Raw genomic sequence first — 24,198 nt, 5'->3', positions numbered from 1 at the left:
AAAAGAGGGTGGGTGTGTGGGAAAGTGGGCGGTGTAGACACTTGGGGGCACGGGGAGGGGACAGGCAAGCATTAAGGGAGTGGGGGAGCATGTGCCTCCCAGATTCCTGCGCCCACAGTGAGGTACAGGGCTGCAATGGTGGCACCTAAACTTGGCAGCCAAGGGAGCATGACACTCCCTCCTGGGCGAGGTCTCATCTGCCAGGCTGTGGAGGCGGCTCCTGCCCAGAGCTGATCCAGCCCCGCTGCAACCCCGCACCCTGCTGTGGACATGGGGGGCATGTGCCCACCCATGCATCGCATGTGCCCCCCCACCTCCTGCCCCCCTGATGTGTTGCCTGTGCCTCCTCTCCCCTCCACCCCCCATGGATTTACCTGGAAGGAGTTACGGGAGCTGCTCTCCACTGCTGCCTGGCTGCTGCATGCATGTGTGTGCTCACACATGCACACACAACCCCCTGCAACAACTATGATGGATTATCATAATTAAGAAACTAATGAAGAGTAGCTAGAATAGCTCTCTGGCATGTCATTATGTTGTACGTGGCCTGGTATGATAATTAGTGGACCCAAAATTGTGACTTGCCAAGTTGATTTGTAAGATCCCAGAAATGGTCTGCCTTTGTTTAGGCACTGGGATAAAAAGGTAAAATTACTTGGCTGACCTTAGACAGTGGCTTATCTTGCTTTTGTGTTAGGCCAGCATCAATAAGTTGCATTATAAAGAGTCTGGGGCATATATATTATGCTCCCTGAATAAGGCTTGTATTTTGTAAATTATCGTTTTCATGTTAATCTCGCAACCTGTTGGGCTAAGTCAGGGGTGGGCAAAATGCGGCCTGGGGTCCGGATGCGGCCTGCTTGGCCATTCTATCCGCCCCACAGGGCCCCTAAAAAATTTAGAAAATTAATATTTATCTGCCCCTGGCTGCCTATCATGCGGCTGTCAATGGCTTGCCAAAACTCAGTAAGTGGTTCTCTGCCCAAAATAATTGCCTGCCCCTGGGCTAAGTGCATCTCTTTGTCTCCTGTGTGAAGAGGAATGATTTGGAGGAAAAGCTAGAGAGCAGTTTCTATGGCATAGCATATAGCAGTACTGTGACTTACATTTCCTGGGTCTATGCAGTCCTGGCATTCTGCAGTCTCCTGATCGCGTTTCTGAGATGGTTAACAACCAGTAGATAATTCATAATAACATGGGGTAAATGCTACACCATAGGTTTTTGAGTAAGTGTGAAATGGATGTGGAGATTGGTGTCTATGGGAATTTCGTAGCTGGATTCTTGTGTGTTCCAGTCTCTGTAGCATTTGAGATTCCTTGAGAGGAGCAGTTACCTAGTAGGACTATGTTTTCAGAAGCAGGGACTGTCCTTGATTGTTCAGAAAATATTTAGCACCCAGTGGGGTGCCACTGGGAATGATATTGCATTTAGGCCGGTCCACTGCCAAAGCTGCGGTAAAATCTGTCAAGAGTGAATTGGTTTCTTAAAGTGTAGCTCTTCAATGGGATCGAATAATTGGGTTTGAATTGTTACTGCCACCGCACTTTTCAAAGTAAATTATTTTTCTTATACAGTTTTAAAAGAAGGCAGAGAGTTTACATATGAGAAGGTTGACTTGACCAATATTAGAGCCATGCTGAATAGTAATGATGTCAGTGAATACCTTAAGATCTCACCACATGGACTGGAGGTAGGCTATATCTTGATTTACTGTGAAATTCCACTTGAAGATTCATCCATTTCAGTTTTTTCTCTTTGTTCCCATTTTTTTCTTCCAAGGATCAGCAAGGTGATATTTCAAAGCTTGCCTCAAACTAGTAAAGAAAATCTGCTTTGTTAATTGCCTTTAATATCATTAACCTGCTTTCAGTACCAGAAAGGATCACTGTAATATACTATCCTTGTCTAAGTCTCAGAAGTTCAAAGAAATTCTTTAGACCCAACTGACCATTTTTCCCCCCCTTGTACAGATTTAATCCTTAAACTTAATTTTCTGTTGGTTCTTTCCCTGTTTAATATAAAAGCCAAAAGCTGTGGTGTTTCCATTTCTACAAAGAAGTTTGCCCTGATATTCAGGTTAAAAGTTCCTTTTCTAAATGTTATTCCCCATGACACTAAATTTCTTCTCCTCCTTGGTATTTATGCCCAGTGGTTTGTTTATATATTGGGTTTTCCACTTTGTCCTTTTTAAATCTTTAAATAGATGTTCTCAAACCCTGATCACTCCTGTTGTTCTTTTCTGGGGCTGCCTTCCATTTGATCCACTGCTAATGAGATTCTAATGAAAGCTGTTACATGGCCATTCATTGCGAATGAGGAGGGCTGCAGTTGGACTGAAGTTGAAGATCTCTTAAATTTTTTTCTTGTATGATGTTGTGAATGTCCACTATTACTTAAATGTGATTTCCACTTTGGTTTTGTCAGGCTCGATGTGATGCCTCATCTTTTGAAAGTGTGCGATGTACGTTCTGTGTTGATTCTGGAATTTGGTACTATGAAGTCAAAGTAATCACTTCAGGAGTGATGCAGATAGGATGGGCCACCAAAGATAGCAAATTTCTCAATCATGTGAGTACCTGTAAGATCATGCAGCAGATTATGTAATTCTGTTACCTCTCTCTTTGGGTACAATGTCTATGCAAATAACTTTGTTTTTACATTTATGTTTAACTAATCATTATATTAAACACATGAAACTTCATTTTCCGGGTGCTGAATGGTTATTCTTAGTGAAGTTAGTGAACATTAAAAGTGATGGTTTGACACTACTATAAATTGGCATTGCCCATATTGCATAGCACAGCGAACAACACTGCCAGTTCTTCGCACCTGCACAATAGTGTACCTCAACCCTGATTGGAAGAAGTAGGAAGGCAGTGAATATCATCTTATGAACAGTTCTTGGCATTTCTACTCTGATTGCAGGTTAAGGGTCACTGCCAGTTTTGGTGTGTGTTTGTGAAATAAATGCATGCCTATCATCCACTCTTTATTTAGGCCATCAAGCAGCCATTAGATGGCTTTTCATAGACTATTCTACTATTACATTTTTGATGACTAGAAAATAAGGATTTTCTAAACTGTAATGAAGCTAGCATCCCTGAGCTTTCTCAGGGCATAGATGCATGTAAAATGACATTGTTTTAAAGGAGAGGGAGGCTCACTCTCAGGAACCTCTTTGTCTTGTCTGCTCCTGTCCTCAGTAAGCAATGAATTGTGGCTTTGGGACCCTGAATGAAGCAAGGGTAAGCCACTGCAGTTCAGCTTCACTTATTGCAGAATAAGAGTTTCATGGATCAACTGATGCACACTCATTCTGTCTTTCCCCTGCAGTCTATCTGTAAGCAAAGCTAAAGTGCAATTTAGCTTCTGTTTAACTTCTCCTCCATAGGATAGGAGCACAGACCATTCAACTACACCGCTTTATTAATGCAACTTTCTTCTGTGTACCCTAACCTCTTTCACTCTGGTGCCAACAATGGCATTTTATAAGCATTAGTCAAAGCAAGAATTAAAGTAGATTGAGCTGTTTGCCAGTTTAGTAACCTTCCATCTTCCTCCTGACTTCTTCCATAAAAGCTACCTTCTTTCCATGTTACATTTTCTCTGTTTGGTTAACATGATACACATTCTTAGTGCTTAGATGTGTGTACTTTTTAAAAAGTATATTCTATGCAAGCACTAATCAGTGCAAGCTTAGGATAAAGTACAGCTTTAAAGACAACAAAAGACCTAATTATAAGGGTTTTTCCTTAGCAAATGAAATTACTCCTTTGTTTTGTTTAAAAACACATCATGGCAAGATTGTTTGTTAGCCAGTTCAAATGGCGTCATGTGTTTTTTATTTGTATAGTGTGAGAACTATTTAGGGTTATTTATCACTTTAATCTTTGAAATTAATTATCTGAATTAATGAGCTATAATTGGGGACATTGGAGACTTGCTGGTTAGAAACATTAGCTTCCTTGACAGTATTCAGACCTATAGAATGGGGGGGGGGCGGAAAAAAACTGTTCTTCTCCAAACTAGTTGGTTGCACAGTCCCAGCCAGTAGAGGCAGTTTGCATGCACCTTCAGAGAGTATATTTATTTAATTGACTGCTTTCCCAGTTGGGCTTAGTGACGAGACTGGGAATTCTTTCGTTTATGGTATATTCCTGATACCTTGAATGTGAGACCAGGGATTGGGTTTTTCCTACAAATTTGTTGCTTATGATCACTTTTTTACCTGAAAATAATGGTTAATACACATTTTCTTCTTGCTTTGTCAGTTCTCTTGAATTTGAGTGTACTTTTTGGAGCTTAGAGATGACTTGCCTACATAAAAAGTAAATATTTCTATTTAGGTAACTTGTTTTATTGTAAAATATAAAATAAAATATAGAGCCCTTCATTGAAGAAGCTCTGAACAGTTTGCAGACAGTAACTTTTCTTCACATGGATGATGAAAGGATTTTCTTATCTCAGTGTGGAGAAACACACCTACCAACTGAACTTGCCAATGTCTTTCTAACTCAGTGGCAAATCATAAAACCTGTAACTCCTGGCCAGTAGCAGAGATGTGGGTTTTCTGGAAAATTTTGAATTGGAAAACTTCCAGTGCCCTAAATAGTATGATCTGGTTTAGCATGTTTATTTGACTTATATTTACTAAACAAAATTTAAAAAGTACCCCCATCTTAATTTTGTGTCCCAATAGCCACAAGTATTTGAACTGAAATATTTGATTAGGAAAAAAAAATACTGCACTCTTTATATGGTTTAAATGTTATATTTAAACAAATTCAGAGTGTTATGTGGAAAGAAATTATTTTTATTGGAATACTGGTAAAAATGTAAAGACAGTGCACAATAGCATGCACTTCCCTTACATTGTTTAAGAAAAAAAATGAAGGTACTGAAAACTGTTAACACACTAATTTTAGCACACTCAAAGAACTGTGCATGATATGCCATGGTTATCCATTCATCTATTTCAACAGAGTTTAACTATCTTCCACTGAGGTCTTCGCGCACTTCCAGTTTCACTCTCTGTAGAATCATTTGCACTACTTATTAGTTCCATTTCAGAGTCAGATTGAGGCAAATCTGATTCAGAACTACTTGAATTACATTCTCTTTCACTAAAGGATGGTTTTACCAATGAGTCTGTAGGCAAGGGCAATTTATCATCACACTGCATCTTCTTCACTAATTGTGCTTCTGACTGGTTCTCCAGAAGCAAGAGATTTTGAAAAATAGAAACAAGCTTGGCGGTGCGTTCATTTGTTAGTCTATTTCTCTTTTTTGTCTTGATTGAGCCGAAAGCCTTCCAGTTCCATTCACAAGATGCTGTTGGTGGAGTGCTTAGGATCCTTAGAGCAACCCTGGACAGTCGGGTGTTACAGTATCCCTTTCACCATGTGAGAGGAGACTATTCTCTGCAGCTTGCCAAATGACATTTTTGCTCCAAAGTTTCTTTTGCAGGATACTGGGCAATGTATGTCATCACGGCTACTTTGTTAATGTTAGGGACATCCTTAACTATTTCCATAATTGTATGAAGAGCAGTAGATAATTAATCTTCTGATAAATGTTGTCCTCTCTGTTGAGGGATCCAAAAGGTTTGCTGTCAGATAAACTGGATGAGAGTGTCACGATATGGCCTCCCCAGGGATGGCCGTGATGTCTCTAGGGCACCGTGACCGTGCTGGCTCTGCCCTATGGGCACCTACTAATCTCGTCTGCTACGTTTTGCTGGTATAAATGATGAATTGGGAGGCTGCCCTCAAGTTGCTGCTCGGTCAGTCCTGGCAGACTTCTCTAAACCCTGTGGGTTGTTGGACCCCTTATTGGGTCCCACACTTAGGAGGTGCCTTATAATACCCTCAAGCCTTATGGGCATGACTCCAAACCTCTCCTTTATCACGCCCCATGCCTCACAGATGGCATGTAGACAACATCTTCTCGTGTTGAGGCCTCAGTTTAGTTCAGCCTCAGTAACTGGCCCCTTGGGCACTGGACTTGTTGCAGCCCCTGTCGCTGTGCCCCCTCTGGCGTTGGTGTCTCCACAATGTAGTGTGCCCCAATGAGGCCGCCTCCTCCCTAATTTCCTCAGCCCAGTCTACCGGTTTAAATAACAACAGAAAGCACAATGCCCTGGGCTACAACACAACAATAATATAGGGTCCACACTCTCCCTTTTAAGAAGGCAAGCTTCTCTCTGTTTAATGGGCCTCCTCCCCACCAGCACTTATGAGCTCTTATAGCCCCTTAATCCTGCCAGCATCAGAACAGGCAGTCAAGCATCTCCAAGTAGCTTCCTTTATGAGAGCTCCTTCCCTCTCAGCTGATGCCAGAGAATTAATCCCCTAGTCCCAGCCCTGGGGTTTGTGCACGCCCAGGGACCTGCCTTCTTCCAGTCAGCTGACCAGGTGCAGGTGCATGCTAATTCCTTCATTAGCCTGCTGCCACAGTAACCTGCACCTGTGGGGGTTTTGCCTGCCTGCTAGGGCCCTCTCTCTAGGCCAGAGCTTTCCAAACTGTGTGCCACAACACATTAGTGTGTCGGTGGCAGTGTGTAGGTGTGTCACGCGAAATGCAGAAAATTTTGCGGAAGGGCACCGCAGAGCTCCCTTACTCGCGTCTGCTTCCCTTGGCCCCTCCCCCGGAACTGAATTACTGTGTCGCGAAATGATGCATGTCTAAAAAGTGTGTCACCAACATGAAAAGTTTGGAAAGCTCTGCCCTAGGCAGTTTTTGCCCTTAAAGGAGCAGACACCTTAGTGCCCTGCAACAGAGAGCAGAACTCAGATCTCTTAATAAACATTTGTTTTGCTACTTCTTTTTTGGATAGAGGTGAAGAAAGCAAAAGCTCAATTAGATTGAGTTGTCTGCTCATTCAGTTGTCTGAATATCTCTGGAATATTTGAAAGGCTTGGTGCATCTCCTTCAAGTTTCTTGATAGCCACTGAAACTGGTAGTATCAAATAGAATGCTCCTTGAACTCAAACCCAGAACAAAACATTGTCGAAAATCTGCTTCTGAATGTTCACGGGAGTAATCTGGGATACTGTGTGCATCTATTGAAGCACACTGCATACAGTTCTTTGTGCACAGCAAACAATGTGAACACTTTGTAGCTGAGCCCCATCTAGTTGGTCCTGGCAATAGAAGTGCACTTTCCTTCCCCTGCTTCTCTTTCTGTAATTTCTTCAAAGCCTGATTAGCAGCATGATTGTTGAATACCTTCATAATCGCTTTGCAGTTTGCCAACATTGTCTTCATTGTATTTAAACTTACTATGTCCTTTGCCAGAAAATTCAATCCATGAGCAAGACAGCTTAAAGCTATTAAATGAGAATACTTTGCCTTTATTTGCCATGCAGCTTTCATGTTACTTGCGTTATCAGTTGCAAGGGCTTGTACCCTGGGGGGACCTGCACTTTCAATCTCTTCGCTCAGTAATTTAGCTATGTATTCACTTGTATGGCGCGAAGATTTGGTAGCAATTGCTTTCAGGAATATTGTTTCGGGTCATGGTGTTGCTATCATAATGTTCAATAAAGGATTATTATATCAGTCCATCAATCTGACGTCAGAGTCAGTGATTCTGCTTGACCAGTCTTTTGAATAACCACTGTTTGAACTCTGTCACACTCTCTAAGAGAGAATGAGATAAGCGATAACGTGTCAGTAACTTATATGATGGGCGAATCAGTTTGTAATGTTCCTTCCAGTATTGATTTTCAGTTATGGAAAGAGGTGTACCACTTGCAAATATATCTCAAGCTAATGTCTCATCTGCTTTTTCTTGATCTTCTTTTGACATTTTGTCTACAAAGCTCGATTAAAAAGCTTGACTGTCTTGAACAACTACTCATGGTGGATCGCGTATCTGGTGGCAGTGACCTTGAAAGTGAGGATCCTGCTGCTGCTTCCCCCAGACCTGGCAGCTCAACATTTTCATTGTCCATTCTAATCTGCTATTTCACTTGAGCTACCAAGTTCCTGCACAAAAGGGGGAAAATATTTTTATTTTAGCCTATTCTAGTCTGGCCTCATCCATCAGAAGGAGAAGAAGCGGCAGGGAGCTTGCTTCCCCCCCTCCCTGCAAAAAGAACACCCTGCTGCTCAATTTTCTGCTCAGTTGCCTTGGGACTGCAGAGCCAAAGGGAAGTATAGTTTGACCTCTGCCATCAGCCAGAGGTCTAAGCTTGCTCTGCTGCATTGAAATAGTTAACTATTTATCTATTATGTAATTGAAAAAAATTATTGTTAAGCCTAAGCCACTTTGGGTGCTTAGTGCAAGCAGAAATCAGGATACAAATATTTTAAATAAATAAATAATATTCCAGAGTTGCATTAACAGCTTCTAAAATTAGTGTTTTAAAACACTATAGATGCTAGTCTATACTGTGTGTTGTTTAACATATTAATTTGTTTACTTACACAAGATTCCTGAAGTAGCCTTTTCTCAGATGATGTTCCACCACTTTTTGTTGTATTAGCTTTCTGTATATGGCTTGTACTCTCTAAGAACAGTTTCTACATGTTGTTAAATGTTTCTTCATTCTTGTTGCATTGTTAACATACTCCTTTCCAGCCCGCAATATTTACATCTACCAACTTTCTTCCTTCCTTCAGTGGCTTGAATTTCACTATAATGATGCCACACACTATTTTTTTTCTGATTAGGCATTATTACGACTACTTTAAACCAAAAACACAAACCAAAAACTAACAGATCTTATGCAAGCACTTAGATGAAATAAACATTTTAGCTTTGGTTTTGATTTGACCTGCACAGCCAATTTAGGTGACTTCATAGCTTGATTTTTGGTTTGGATTATTATGTGAGTGTATTTGCCCTCCTGTTTACAAATCAGTAGTACATATATGTATTCTCTCTTACACTTCCTAGGGATAATCACCTGAAAAACATTAATTACACTTTGAAACTGCCAAGCTTGCCTAATATTGTATTGGCATTCATTCATTGTTACTAATGAATTTTATGAAACAATCAATCTTTAGAAATGGAAAATTTCCCATGGAAAAATAAAGCACCAGAAAATGTTCTGTTTTGGAAAATTTTCCATCCCACATTTTCTAGCCAGTAAGCCACACTCCCTCTGACATGGGAAATATTTCAATACATGGGTGAGCAAGAGTACAATAATCTCTTAGAGAATCATTGTCTTGTCTTGTCATCCTCTGAAGCTCTTGTTTATGCTCATATATAAAATACACACCTGATAGATTGTTGTTAGCAAGTAATTTGCAGCACATAGGTCAGCATGAGGGGGGAAGCTCACCTGGCACCTACTTGTTCTATAATCAATTCGGTTTAATGCAGCTCCTTCATTTTTCATGAGTATTATATTGAAGAACAGTTGTTTTCAGCGAGTGAAACCCCTTTGACCTTGGAAGTATCTTTTTTCTTTTTTTCCCAAGGAAGCTGGGAGAGTGGAATAAATGACCTAATGGAGATCTGATACCTTTCTAAATGGGGGGAAAAAAGGAAAGGAGAGAGAAACTGACTTGTGTATGAGACTAAGTAGAAAATCTTTTAAACAATAATATTCTTAGAATGGATGCTTTGCTTCTATATAAATAGACTTCCAGCCCTTTCCCACAAAAAGGCTGCAGATTGAAATGCTATGCTTTGTTTTTCTAAAGGAAGGTTACGGTATTGGGGACGACGAGTACTCCTGCGCATATGACGGCTGCCGGCAGCTGATTTGGTATAATGCCAGAAGTAAACCGCATTCCCACCCGTGTTGGAAAGAAGGTATTCTCTCCGGCTTGTAGCAGCTGTTTTAGCTTGCTTTCTCCACAGGATTCATGCTAGAAGACTTGTGCGAGGAATATTCTACACAGACTGTGTAGATGAAGTCAGTCTAGTTCAGTGTGGCCAGCCTGCAGCACATGTGGCACAGGCAACCTTTGTGTGGCATGCAGCAGACCCAGTAGGAGACAGGCAGCACATCAGCAGATAAACCAGAAAGCAGAGCAGCAGAGAAGGGGATAGAAATGGCACTTAGGAGAGTGTGGGGATAATTCATGGCATGCATATCAAAAAGGTTGGCCCTCCCCACTGTTAATCTCTTACCACTGAAGGTTTATTAGTTACTGGACATTAGTGTTTTGCCTAGTCTTTTAAATGTATCGAGAAAATCAACTACTTCCATGGGAGGCATTCTATCACATAAAAGATCTTGCCGTTGGAATTTTTTTCTCATCAACTTTCTAGACACAGCTAAGTAGTACCGCTTAGAGCTGAGATGCCTGACACTTCCTGTCAAAAGACCCAGTTTTCAGTATTTTATAATTTTGCCAACCTTTAAACCATTCAGGCTGAAATTGTTCATGCAGGTGTCTGCCTCAGATTGAAACCACTTTGTTTCAGCAAAAAGGATTAATTTGTTTAGGAAACCATATTTAGGGAAGAAAAATTATTCCCCCCCCCCGCCCGTGTCAACTTTTTCTCTTTGAAAGCACTCTATTTCCTTGTTCTCTGGAGCTGGGGCTTGAAATTTAGTGCGGAGAAGGTGGTGTTTGTTGACAAGGGATTGCCTTTTGCAGTTCTCATAAGAACCTGCCCAAATTTGGCTAAATTGTAAGTCTCCTTAAAAATCAATTTGTGCATGTTTGGTAGGGACTTCTATTCAAGAATGTAACTGCTACGTTCTTAAGATTGCTTGAATTGGGCATGCTCAAGCCAGGAAGAAATTGGAAGGGGTGGGGGGGAACTTAATTCTAGCTTTTGCTAAATGTTGAGTGCTTGAGATTACATGGTTTATACCTCTATTGCTTTTAATGCAATTCAACCTAAACTTGCGTTCCTTAATTTCATCCCATTCCCTCCTAGTTATATCCCTTTTACTCTGCCAAGTAACTCTTCTCCTTCCTGAGAGCTCAAATAGTAGTTTCCTTTGCCAAGTTACTCATAGTGAGTGCTTAATATTTCTGCAAAAGTATCTTCAACTCATAATTGTGTTTATTTGTTTAAAGCCATAAATATCTGAAACTTGATCCTAAAACATTTTTGTGTTCTGCATATAAGGAGACACAATTGGATTTCTACTAGATTTACAAGAAAAGCAAATGATCTTCTATTTAAATGGAAACCAGCTTCCGGCTGAAAAACAAGTGTTCTCATCTGCTATGTAAGTGTGTGTGTGTGTGTGTGTGTATGTTGAAAGGCAAGAATGAATATGCCATCTGGATAATGGCTTCCATGAATTACAGGGAAAATAGTCATGCTTTTAAAAACTTGAAATTATATTTACTTGCCCCAGATGCCATGTATTATTAAATAGAGCTCCCTCTTAAAAGTGTGGAGAACTATTATTTCAAGACTGTGTACTTAATCGTGCTGCTATTCATGCACAGTCCTTGCCCACCTGTTTTCCCTGCTAAACTAAGTTCTAAAGGCAAGAAAAATATTCATGCTATTTTGGCAAATTGCAGAATACTTCCTGTAATATTGTAGCTTTTGATTTTTGAATGTTGGCAAATTGCAAAATATGGTATGCAGTATTGTGGCCTTTATTTGTATTTTTAATGTGATTGTATTAATATACTTTCCTAGATCCTTTTAGGATTTAAAATTTGAAGAAGGGAGTCCTTTCTGTTGGATAAAACTAAAAGGGGTGTGGGGGTTGGGAAGCTTTGTTAGGTATCTTTGAGAAAAAGGTATAGCTTCTAAGGGCTTAGCCAGCAAACACTAGAAGAAATTGATGGATTTTACCCTATGGAAGTACTACTAAGAAGGTGCAGAGCCAAGAGTTCACATGTTGCCTAGGTTGTATGCTGCGTACATGCTCGTAACTTGCCCTCTGCTCCCCATGTTTGTACCTTAGCAAGTAAGGAGATGAAATAGTGATAATATGTATGGACTTCCTTATCCTGTTCCTCAAAATGCCAACCTCTAGCTGCCGAACTCAACAAAAAATAATTACTCTTGTCGAAATGCTGAGTTGTGGGGCAACAGATCATAGTTGGTTGGGAAAAACAGGGTAAAGAATAGTTCTTGTCTGTTTGGGTGTATGTACTGTATTATCCTTTAACATGGACCTTGTTAAAGGATAATAACCGGACCTTGTCGTGCATCCACAGGTGCATCTCGAGTAGAGCCAGGGAGGTGATCCTCCCCCTCTATGCGACGCTGGTCAGGCCGCAGCTGGAGTATTGTGTCCAGTTCTGTGCGCCCCATTTCAGGAGGGATGTGGATAACATGGAGAGGGTCCAGAGGAGGGCCACCCGCATGATCCGGGGACAACAGGGCAGACCCTACAGTGAGAGACTGCGGGACCTGAACCTATTCAGCCTCCACAAGAGAAGGCTGATGGGGGACCTGGTGACCGTCTGTAAACTCACTAGGGGGAACCAGAAGGGTGTGGGGGAGACGCTGTTGCCCCTAGCCCCCGCTGGCATAACAAGGAGTAATGGGCACAAGTTGATGGAGAGGAGGTACAGATTGGACATCCGAAAAAACTACTTCACAGTTAGGGCGGCTAGGAGCTGGAACCCACTTCCAAGGGAGGTGGTGCTGGCCCCTGCCCTGGGGATCTTTAAGAAGAGGCTGGATACCTACCTGGCTGGAGTCATTTGAGTCCCGTTTTTTACTTTTAGGGTTCTTTTGTTGTTCTCCCGCCCTGGCGGGGGGTCGGGCTAGAAGATCTATTAGGTCCCTTCTGACCCTAAAACTATGAAACTATGGGTACACGTACTCCCGAGGTGTAGCCTGTACAAACTTTGGCATATTGTGGCAGCAGGCTTGGTTCATCTCTTAGATTCAGAAGTGAAGACTCAAACCAGGAATTGTGTGCGGCTAAAATTGGGTTCCTAGGAATTTCCCTCTCAATTAGCTCTGATTTTGATTACAGGGTCAAGAAAATTGTTCTTTTGTCTCATGGTGGGCTGTATTTTTATGTAGTAATAAAAGTGCTACAGTCAGTATGTTCTTTATTGTTGCTTTCTAACGTGATCCTGAGATATTCCTTCTGTATTTCAAAATGCAGATCTGGCTTTTTTGCTGCAGCAAGTTTTATGTCCTATCAACAGTGTGAGTTCAATTTTGGAGCAAAACCTTTCAAGTATCCACCATCAGCCAGATTTAGCACCTTTAATGATTATGCCTTCTTGACAATGGAAGAGAAAATAATTTTACCAAGGTAATCTTTCTACTTGTTTAGAACACTTCATACTAGCCATTTAGGCTTGAACACCATATGTTCAGTTGCTAGTTTAAATTGTCTGACACAATACTTAAGTTTTCTGTTTATAAGGGATCACTTCTGAATGGCATTAATGTGCCTTCAAATAAGGGCTAGACTTTAGGCCCCAGTTCAGCAAAGTGATTTGGCATGAATGTAAGTGTTAAACTTGGCCATATTTTTCTTGCTCTGGCCTTTAAATTTAAATTGAACTTTCGTTTTTTAAACTGAACCAGTTCTCACTACCACAGTGGTTTGTTTTCTTTTTAACTACATATAGTTAAAAAGGCTTTTTACCATACATGCATGGTCTTTGACATTAATTAAAATTGTTTTTCTTCTGTTAAAAATTGGAGTCTTATTTTAACAATGACCTAATTTGTGACACTGCCAGCACTTGAAACACTTTGCAAGTGAGTTAAAGCTGTAATTTACTGTTCTCGGAATACAAATACCTCCTCTATGAATGATGCTACGAAGGAGAGATGTAGTTGGATGGCCTGGCAATTCAAAGCTTGTGAACAGTTTTAAGATTTGTGTTGGGCCAGCATAAATTTCTGCACTTTTGTCAAAAAAAGAAAGAAAGAAAGAAAAAGGAAAAGTCATGTCTAATTCCAGAAGTAGGTACTAAGCAGCTGGAGCATAGGACAATGATCCAGTGATTCTTATTTTTCCACTTAACTGTAATCTTGGTCAAAGCACATCAGCACCAAAGATTAAAATTTTGCTTTAAAGATGGACATCAAAACCATATTGAAATATGTGAGTGAAAGTACCCTGTTGTTTTCTGGAGGGACTTGGGTACCAGGGGTGCACTGATAAAGATTTTCTTGGTCGATACTGGTAGTTCATTATTCACCAGGCAAATTGGCTGATACCAGTTCAATAACCAATTTACAGGAGCACAGCCAGGCGGCGTGGAGAACAGAGCCTTGCATGTAAGTCTTTGGGCGGGGTGGGGGGCAGATTGAGGCCCCCACAGTGAGGGAGGAAGTGTGGCAGGGGCTGGGGTTGGGGGTACTGCCCAGCCAGGGCGGTGATTGGGACCCCAGCACCAGGACAGGGAGCAGGATGGAGCTGCAGGAAGCTCGTCCAGGAGATCAGCATTCTGGCACTTAAAAATGGTGATGGGGGGCGCTTGAACGAAAGCTCGTCAAATGAGCTTAGGTCAAACAGAGCCACCACCATTTTTAAGCACGGGGATGCTTTTAGGAGCTGAGCAGGGCAGGTGCTGGCTGCCCACTGCAGGTTCAGGGCTCTCTATCCTGCTGCCTTTGCTCTGGGAGTGAGCGCTGATTCCCCTGGACAAGCTGCCTATGGCTCCATCCCGCTCCCCACCCCAGCCCCAGGGTCCTACTCACCACCCTGGCTGGGCAGTACCCCCGGCCCCTATCCCTGCCCCACTTCCTCCCTCACTGTGGAGGCCTCAATCTAACGCCCGACCCGTTTCCCCTCCACAGACTTACCTGCAGGGTGCTGCTGTCTACACTGCCCGGCTGCATTCCTGGTCATATGCATACTGTGGCTGTCAGAAAGCATATGATATTTATCAGTGACATTATTGGCTACACTGGCCAAAAAAAGCCGATAATGTTAATTTTCCTTTTATCAGTGCAGATCCAATATGGCACCGATTATATCAGTGCACCTCTATTGGGTACCTGTAGCTACCATTAGGTATTGAGACCTGGTACTGACCTGCAATATGAGATGCAGAGGGTAAGGAGGGTAGAGGGCTAAGGGCCTAAGCATACATTGTACCAGCTATGACAGACTCCTGCAGAGAGTTGCACTGAACTTCAGTGAGACTGTAGACATATTTATGTTCTGTGAGTAGGGGAGGAGGTTGGCTATTTTTTCTTTTCAGCTTTTCTGGTGTTCATTCCAGATGTACTGATAAAAAGATATAGTATTTTTTTTTCTTCTCCATGCTGTAGGAGGTCCATCCAACTGCATACAAGTTTTCTTGACAGAATCTAATAGTTCATTGGTTTATCACCTGAGTTTCATAGTATTAAGAGTAAAACTATTTTTTCCTGGTGTCGGTGCCATTTGTATGTGGCTCTTCTGCCTATTTTGACCCTGTTTTGGGATCTTCCTTTTGATCCTACCCTCTATACTCTCCTTTCCATTCTGGCTAGCCTTCCTTGGGTTGTTTGTTCTTGTAACCCATCTTGCAGCGTGATATGGGCTCTGAATCTCTGTGGACTTCAAGGATTTTAAAAAGTCCTGTTTCTGCCAGGTGACTTATCAAAATTAAATGTGTTTCCGTTAGAAGCATTCAGGTTTTACAAACTGGAGGAAACAGAAAGCAAAAGACCAGTTAAGTCAATTAGTCCAAGGCATCTCAACTAATGGGATGTGTCCCACTGTTTGGGGCGTGAAGGTTCTCTAGGTGGGACTCAGGTCATGGTGGCGAAACTGGAAGTGCCATGGCCGGACTTCTAGTTTTGCTTTTGCGCGTTTCAATTAGCTGCTAGTCCCTCCCCTCCCCACTCTTCAACTGGCCTCTGGGGGACACCCCCCTGCCTCCTCTGCTTGTCGACTGGTGGGACCAGGATTTTTTGACCTTACGTAGGTGGGATGTAAGGTGCAAAAAGTTGAGAACCACTGATTTAGTGTAACCTTCCCTCTTAGCCTTCTCTACTGCATAGGCCAGAATGCAGTGAAGGGCAAAGACTTCCAAATAATGATTCTCCTTATTTATGACTTTTTTTTTTTCTGATTTTGTTTTTAAGTGACATGAAACAACTGTGGTAAATAATTATGTCAGGAATTATTTATGTACACATGGTCTTGGTCTACATTCAGTAGCCTGATCACTTAACTACATTCAAACCAGAAAAAATCACTTCATAAGTATTTGTGTGTGCGTTTGCATATTTGTATTTCTTCAGACATAGACGTCTGGCCTTGTTGAAGCAAGTGAGCATCCGAGAGAACTGCTGCACGCTTTGCTGTGATGAGATAGCAGACACAGAACTCAGGCCATGTGGACACAGGTAAATTAAACTGAAAGATTCTGTGTGTCTGGGGCACTGTGTGTGTGTGTGTGTGTGTGTGTGTGTGTGTACACACTTCTCCCTGTTCTAGGTGATTCCTTAACCTGTAGAGAGACTCCTCCCTTTCACGACTTGAAAAGAGTACAGGAAAAACTCTAATTATATGACCAACATCTCCCCTTGCAAAAGATTTAAGACCAGTAGCATATGTGCAGAATTGCTAACCTTTTGAGTGTTTAACTTTACACAGACCCTGCACTGCCAAATCTAACTGGTCTGGAAAATGCTTTTTCAAACAAATAAAATAATACCTAGGTTTCAGATGCAGGTTTTTATACTCAAGAAAGGAAATTTGGCAGAGGGGGTGAGAATGGGATGGGGAGCATGCCACAAAGCTGTTATGATCTGGATCCTTGTATCTCAACAGGTGACTTGAAGGTTCAAGTAGTTAAGTACTTGACAACGGGCATATCAACAATGAGACACTAAATGCACATTAGATTTAATTTTACGGCACCTTAACGCGTTATGCAAAAAGCATGCTAATGTGCAGTAGACTTAGTTTAATGCGCATTTGGCATCACCAGAAAAAGCATTCATCTGCACTAATGCACAGTAGTGAGGTTATGGCACGTTAAGTTAGTACCTGTTATGTATTACAGGTACTAAACTTAATGTGCCATAATTATGGCACATTAATGAACATGTAGACCTGTCCAGTCACCATAATGGCTTTTAAGCAACTAAATATGAAATACATTTCTATTTGTAAGTATTGCTCTTAATTCCTTGGAAATCTTTATCAAGCTAGTATTACAACTGACCTTTTTGGTTGGCAGTCCTTAAAGGACTGAGTGGGCATGCAGAATATGCTTCACTTTATACCTCTCAAGCTTGACATAACAGCTAGGGACAGAAGTTAGACACAGACTCTTTAAGTGATCAGAAACTAGTTTAAACCTGTAACAGAACAGAAGTTCAGTGCCCTTCAACTGCTTTCAAAATGGCTGAAGCTGGTTTAAGATAAACCTGGCTGGATGTAGAATCAGACATAACTGATTTAGGTCAAACTGGTTTATGGAACTTCTGTCCCAGATCCCCTCCCGGTTCAAGTTTAACTCAGTCCCCCAGCATCCCAGGATGCTTTGCAACCCTGGGCTGTGCTGTCTGCCCCAGTGAGCAGGGTCTGCCCCACCCCTCTGCTCCCTAGCTGGAGCACTATCACTTCTCTGGATGCCGGTGGTGGGGAGGAACCCACCCCTCTGGCCTAGTATCAGACTCCCATCTGGGTTCTGCTGGTAGGTGGGGGTCAGGTGGGGAGAGAACCAGACCCCCAGCCAGATGCTGCTGGCCCAGGGAGGGGAGGGTGAGCCTGCAGCTGAGGCTTGACTGCCCCCCAGAGCAGGGAGCCAGGGGCCACACACCCCTTTTTCAGCTCCCTGCTGGCTGGGTAGAGAGAGAAGCCTGCACCAGGGCTTGGCTATGTCCCCTAGAGCCAGGAGCAGAGCTGGAGTCCTCTAGCCCCATGTCCCTTTAACCTCCAGGCCACTGAGGGGCAGAGCCAAGGCCCTGCCACTGGCATCTCTATCGCTTTTGCCTCAGCCCTTGGGAGGCTATAGAGGGGATGTGGCTTAGGGAATTGGAGGGCTTCCAGCTCTCTGCAGTGGCCTGCGGGCTGGGAGGTGTGCTCTAGTGCCCCCTAGCTATTGGCATGGGCCCTGCAGGGGTCTGGCTGCCTTACCTGTTTGAAAAGTGAACATTAGTTCACTTGCTTATTGGTCCAATCTAGGCAGCATAGAGAAACCTGCAAAGATTGAATCGAATCGGCCTCAGGCTTTTTGACTGTCTACTTGGACAACCCTGACTTGTTGGCTAACTTCTAGGCTGCTGGGGGCTACTCATCTGACAGGCCACAGAATTGGGGGCCACAGGATGCATGGGCAAGTGAGTGCCCCCCCCCAATCCCACTGCACGTGTTGCCCAGTGCAACCATATGGTATGTACAGTGTGGGCAGCCCAGCTCCCCCCTCTGCCAGCCTACAGGGACATTAATTGGACAGACTTGTTTATAAGTCATGATTTAGGCAAGCATGAGGAGCTGTGCACTGCCACTGTTCAAACTGTGCCTCCTATTTAGATTAAATCAGAGAGATAGATGCAAACTTAACTGCAGTTCAAGTTTGAATCCTTCCAAGATCCTGAGGCTTCCTGGCAAAGTGCTTATCTTGAGTTTCTGTTGACTCCAGTGGATGCTGTGAACATTTAGTCTCTTGCAGTCCCTAACACTGTAAATCCATTCTGGTGCCCCCTATTCTGTTGCAGGTTGAATATTGTAACAAAGAGTGGATTTATTAGAGCCTGGCTGTTATCTGTGCTAAACAACTAATACCATAAATTAAGATTTTAACTGACCTTCTCTTCTTCAGTGACCTGTGCATGGAGTGTGCCTTGCAACTGGAAACCTGCCCTTTGTGTCGACAGGAAATACAGACTAGAGTCCGACAGATCTCCCACATTTCATGACACGTGGAGAAATATAATGGACTTATTTCTAAGCATTTCCAGCCAATACTGAAAGGGGAAAGCATCTCTAACACATCTATATGCTCATCGACACAATAGCCATGGCCAGATTTCATGCTAAACTGTAATCTGTTTCTTAGAAATGAAATCCTTAATAAGATAATCCAAATTGCCAGCACTGGGGAAATGGTTTTAACCTGGTAATGAAACCTGGTAGTTCAACATTTCATGGCTGTTGATTACCTGCAAGCAAGACTGCAGGAGAATGTGTTTCTTTCTCCTTTTATATCCCCCACCCCCCAATATCACCTGTCACAAGTGCTGAAAAAAAATTTTGCACTGGAAATACACACATGAAGTACACAAAATCTCCAAAAACAGGGATGTTCTGTCTCATACTTGACAGTCTTTATTTTTGGCAGAAGTCATTAATAAAAAATATGCCAATATCTCTTGTTTAATGTAGCTGCCTGCTGGTCAGAGATTCTGTATTTCTAGACTGTGGCTGTTAAACTGCTGAAAGACTTGATCTGTACACAAACAGGCTGATTTGAAAAGAAGGTGCAGAGACTAGAAAAACTCAAGGTTTTGATAACTCATTGATTCCAAAGAACATTCTGATTTTCTTTTCCTTTTTTTTTTTAAATGCAGAAGATTGATGGTATTTTCACTTCATGGTGTTTCTTAGAACTTCGATTTCAGTACCCATACTTTGTTAAAAGAAAAAAAATTCAGAAGGACTTCTTCTGCTAATTGTAATGCTGGACTGGAAGGAGTTTGATATTCTGGGTATTTTTAAGGTACCATCAATCATCATTTTTTAATCAGTATTGTTTTTGCAAGTTATGTACATTTTGAAAATATTGAGCTATATTCTCAAAAGATTGGGAAAGAATTCTGGGCAAATGTATTAATATTGTTTTAAAAAAATACATGTTATTTGAATAGCAAATTCAGTTCTGCTCTGTTTTCTCTCTGTCTTTAACCAAAAAATCACAGTGCTTGCATTGTGAGCTTCAGAAAGACTTTTGTATCAGTGCTCCTCTAAACAGGTTTGGGCAAGATTCTTTTTGCTTGGGCGTCTTCTCGTTGCAATTTCTCTTGGCACCTGTTAATCATAATCATACATACTACTACTGTGCACTTAGCAGTATACTGTGCATACTACTAAAGATGCACTGTACTTAATTAGGCAACTTTTGTCTAGTTTAAGTTTACAGTTAGGCATTGAAACGAATAGCCAGATCCTCAGCTATTATAAACCAGTATAGTACTGCTGATGTCAACAAGGTACTAATCTGTGCTAGCTAAGAACTTGGGCCAGAATCTCTTCCAAGAGATTTCTTTTAAATTATCTACATGTACAATAGAGCGGTACTAATCCACACAGTCACTTGTATAGAAAAAAAATTCCCACCTCTTGGAGAAAGCATCTAGAGAAGAGACTGCTATAGTAAATTCTTATACTGCAATATACTTTACTTAAAATTGTCTTTTGTAATTGATTAGTACTGTAAACTTAGTTTAAATTATGAACAAATAACTTAACCTGTGGAATCTGACCCCAGCTACATGTTGAGCACCTTCAAGTCCTAAAGCCAGTGAGAGGAGATAGGCAGACAAGGATAGCATTCAGCACCATGGACACTTCAGCAACATTTTTCACTTGTTGCCTTTGCTAAGTTCAAAGACTATATAGAATTTCACTTTAAGAGTAGGTAGTTGTAATGAGCTGTGTGTGACTTAAGAAAGTTCTTCTTTAAAGTACTTTTTCCCCTTTCAGTTATCTAAATAGAAACTAAATTCCAAACAGAGTAATAGTTTGTTTCCCCCTCAGAACCCAGCTTTGGCTGACTAAGCTGGAATAGTCAGAATGATGAGCCCATTTTATGAAGATTTACAGAAAAATCCATAGGAACTCCCAGGATTTTTCTGTCATCTTGTATCATGACATTTATATCATGGGACCTAGATCTAGGGTTGAAGCCCGCTCCGTTAGGCACTGTACAAATACAAAAGTAGTCACAATCACTGGCAACAAAGTGTGTAATCCAAGGTGTTAATTTGAAACTAGGCTTTGTAATGCCTCTGACAAATATTTAAGGCATTGTATGTACGTAAGCACTGCCTGTGCTACAAAAATTGCATGAGTTGGAACTATTTGGCAGCTTTAGCTCTGTTGCCAGTGCCAATGCAGTTTTCCCTTGGTCCAAAACAACCTAAGGTTAAAAAAAAATATTCTTCAAATAAGTCTCCCAACTCCCACTAACTCTGTGAAACTAGGCTCTGAAGTGTTTAAGTTGTTTTTGGAAAAAAGCACTTGGATGCTTTAAATGTACTTGGCTTTTTACATTAGACAACTAGTGTTCCATTGGCTATTTCCTATTTTTTCCTGTGCACTCAGAGGCTCTGTTGGAACTATGCTAATGCTTTACATGGAACTAGGTAGGAACTGCTGCATCATCAAGTCCAGTCTATTACTATCACAGGAAATCGCATCATGGATACAGTGAAATGCTGACCAGCATGACTTCAGTCAACCACTTGCTGCCTGGTGCGTGTTTCAGCAAAGCAGTTTCTTTCCTTCTCTTAAATGTCTATGTAGAGCTCTTGCTCCTTTTTTATGAGAAAATCTCTAGCTTTTTATAAGAACTTGGAGATGAATACCCTCCTGAATTCCTTTCTGTTAAAAGTACTTGAAAATGCCATCTGTGGACAGAGGTAGTAACTGTTAACTTTCAAAAGGGCTTGGGGAGGGCCTCAGCTGTTGCATTCTGTTGTTGCTGCACACTAATAGCAATACAAATGGAGTAAACCACTGTAAATCCTGTTTTATTCAGGGTTAAATGAAGTTTTCCCCTGTTCTGCCACCCTTGTGTTTGTACAGGAGCACATAGCCAGAACAGCAGCATGATACACTTACTGATCAACCACATTTTCATAACACCACACAGGGTGGTCACAGTGAGTGTGGTTGTTTGGTGTTCTGCTGTGGTTCTCTTCAGAAGGTGAAGATAAGACTGCACAATTCAATTTTTTGATTAAATTTCATAATGGGGGGCTATGTGAAGAAGGCTTGAATATGTGTGTTAAGTTTTGAGAGAAGACTTCAGCTAGATACTTACAGTATAAATTAACTTAATGTCTCTTCTGTATGTTTTGTAGAAGACTTTAGGGATAACTGAAAAAGAGTTTTGGTTTTATGGGTGCCTCTAAGCAACTGACAAGGGAAAGGGTTTAGTGAAATAGCTTTTAAAACTTTGGAGACTTAGTTGTGATTGATTTTAATGCCTCTAATTGAACCCTCTGACAAACACCTGAGATGAGAATTCTCAGAGGCCATGAATGGGTTCACCTATGGAAACTCAAGCTCCCTGACTTCTTTTTTTTTTTTGGGCGGGGGGGGGGAAAGAGGCACCCCATGTACATGATGCACCCACTTCAATTCATAGAAGTCTGCCTCAACTAGGGGTACATTAACCCCTGAACAAATTAAGGGCATTCTCCCAGTTCAAGCTTGTTTGTGTGCAGCTGCCACAATGCACTTCTCCATGTCTATGCCTCAAGTTTTGTCTTTCACAGCTTAGTGAATTCCTGTGCCTGATGTCAAAGTGTTGGTGCTTTTTCCCTTACAGTCAAGAACTGTGCTCACACACAAGTCCTCCAGTCTTCCAAGGAAATCTCCAGCAGAAACAGAGAAGAAACCTGTTGGATGTGATATTTCTACAGTGCAAAAAAAAAAAAAAGTTTTGTTTGGTTTTTTTTTTTTAAATTAAAACAGGGCTTGTATAAAGAAGAAAGAGACGCATATTTCCTGCTCCCCATGAAGGTGATTAATGAAGGGACTGGTGGTTGTTGTTCAAGGAGACAATCCTCTGAGCTCAAAGAGAGTCAGTCCCAATGCGCACCAAGGGGGGCAGGAGTGCCAAGAAGCTCCCATGGCTTGGCAAAGGCATCTAGGGATGCTTGAGGGCAAAAAAGGAGGCGTACAAACAGTGGAAGCAAGGGGCTATCACCAAGGAGGATTACACTTCTGTTGCTCTGGATTGCAGGGAGGCTGTTAGGAAGGTCAAGGCAGAGATGGAGCTAGGGCTAGTGACCAGAATTAAGGATAAAAAGTCCTTTTTCAAATACATAGGAAGTAAGAAGGAGGCACCAGGTAACGTGGGGCCCCTACAGGATAGGCTTGGCAATCTGGCGATTGCGGCAAACAAAAAAGCTGACCTCTTTGACGAATTCTTTGCCTCCATATTCCTGAACAGGGACCGGGACATCTCCCCCACTAGAATTGCAGATGGACCCAGGGGAGGCACCGCCATGCCTAGGGTCAGAGAAGACCTAGTTAGGGAACTTTTGGAGGGGCTGGACATATTTAAATCAGTAGGTCCAGATGCTCTTCACCTGAGGGTGCTGAGGGAATTGGCAGGGATCATAGCAGGGCCCTTGGCATGGCTCTCAGCACTCATGGGGCACTGGCCAGGTACCAGAGGATTGGAAAAGGGCCAATGTGGTCCCCATTTACAAGAAGGGGGGAAAAAGGAGGACCCTGGCAATTACAGGCCAGTCAGTCTTACCTCAGTCCTTGGGAAGACATTTGAGAAAATTATCAAGGAGCACATCTGCAAGGGCTCAACAGGGTTCACCGAGGACAGGTCCTGCCTGACTAACCTGGTTTCTTTTTATGATCAGGTCATAAAGTCTCTAGACGAGGGTGTTGAGGTGGATGTCATCTTCCTGGACTTTAAGAAGGCCTTTGACACGGTTTCCCACCACATTCTCTTAAAAAAAACTTGATGACTGCAGCATTGATGCCTACACTGTCAGATGGGTGGCAAATTGGCTAGATGGTCGCACCCAGAAAGTGGTGGTGGACAGGTTGTTTTTGACCTGGAGGGATGTGGGCAGTGGTGTCCCCCAGGGCTTGGTCCTGGGCCTGTACTGTTCAAAGTCTTTATCAGTGATCTGGATGTGGGTGTGGAAAGCACGCTGTTCAAATTTGCTGACAACACCAAGTTGTGGGGTGAGGTGGGCACGCTGGAGGGGAGGGACAGAATCCAGCTAGATCTAGCATCATAGGCGAGCCTCTAGGCGAGCATCATAGCCCAGCCTCTAGCACAGATCTTTGAAAACTCTTGGTGCTCTGGCGTAGTGCCCGAAAACTGGAAAAAGGCCAATGTGGTGCCTATCTTCAAGAAAGGGAGGAAAGTGGATCTGGCTAACTATAGGCCCATTAGCCTGACTTCTATCCCAGGGAAGATCTTAGAAAAGTTTATTAAAGAGGCCATCCTTAATGGACTGGCCGACGCCAACATCTTAAGGGATAGCCAGCACGGGTTTGTTGCGGGTAGGTCTTGCTTGACCAATCTCATTTCCTTCTACGACCAGGTGACCTATCACCTGGACAAGGGAGAAGAGATTGATGTCATATATCTTGACTTCAAAAAAGCCTTCGATCTGGTATCCCATGATC

The 24,198-nt window shown here is 42.2% G+C and overlaps 1 protein-coding gene across 7 annotated transcripts in view; it reads left to right on the top strand.

The window, feature by feature from the left end:
• The window catches only part of RSPRY1 (ring finger and SPRY domain containing 1), a 77,417-nt gene extending 57,733 nt beyond the window's left edge, over positions 1-19,684 (top strand). For all 7 annotated transcript variants that reach the window (XM_025212705.1, XM_006031023.3, XM_006031024.3 and 4 more), the window contains 7 exons: positions 1,576-1,691; positions 2,426-2,569; positions 9,662-9,773; positions 11,049-11,151; positions 13,009-13,161; positions 16,101-16,205; positions 18,632-19,684. In XM_025212705.1, the coding sequence (XP_025068490.1) occupies positions 1,576-1,691; positions 2,426-2,569; positions 9,662-9,773; positions 11,049-11,151; positions 13,009-13,161; positions 16,101-16,205; positions 18,632-18,728 (830 nt within the window). In that variant the 3' untranslated portion in view covers positions 18,729-19,684. The remainder of the gene's footprint in view (positions 1-1,575; positions 1,692-2,425; positions 2,570-9,661; positions 9,774-11,048; positions 11,152-13,008; positions 13,162-16,100; positions 16,206-18,631) is intronic.
• The last annotated feature ends 4,514 nt before the right edge of the window (positions 19,685-24,198 follow it).

This window comes from Alligator sinensis, unplaced genomic scaffold, assembly GCF_000455745.1.
Source record: "Alligator sinensis unplaced genomic scaffold, ASM45574v1 scaffold1000_1, whole genome shotgun sequence".
NCBI lineage: Eukaryota > Metazoa > Chordata > Crocodylia > Alligatoridae > Alligator > Alligator sinensis.
The sequence above is the reverse complement of the archived record's forward strand: the minus strand, read 5'-3'. Positions and strand labels throughout refer to the sequence as shown.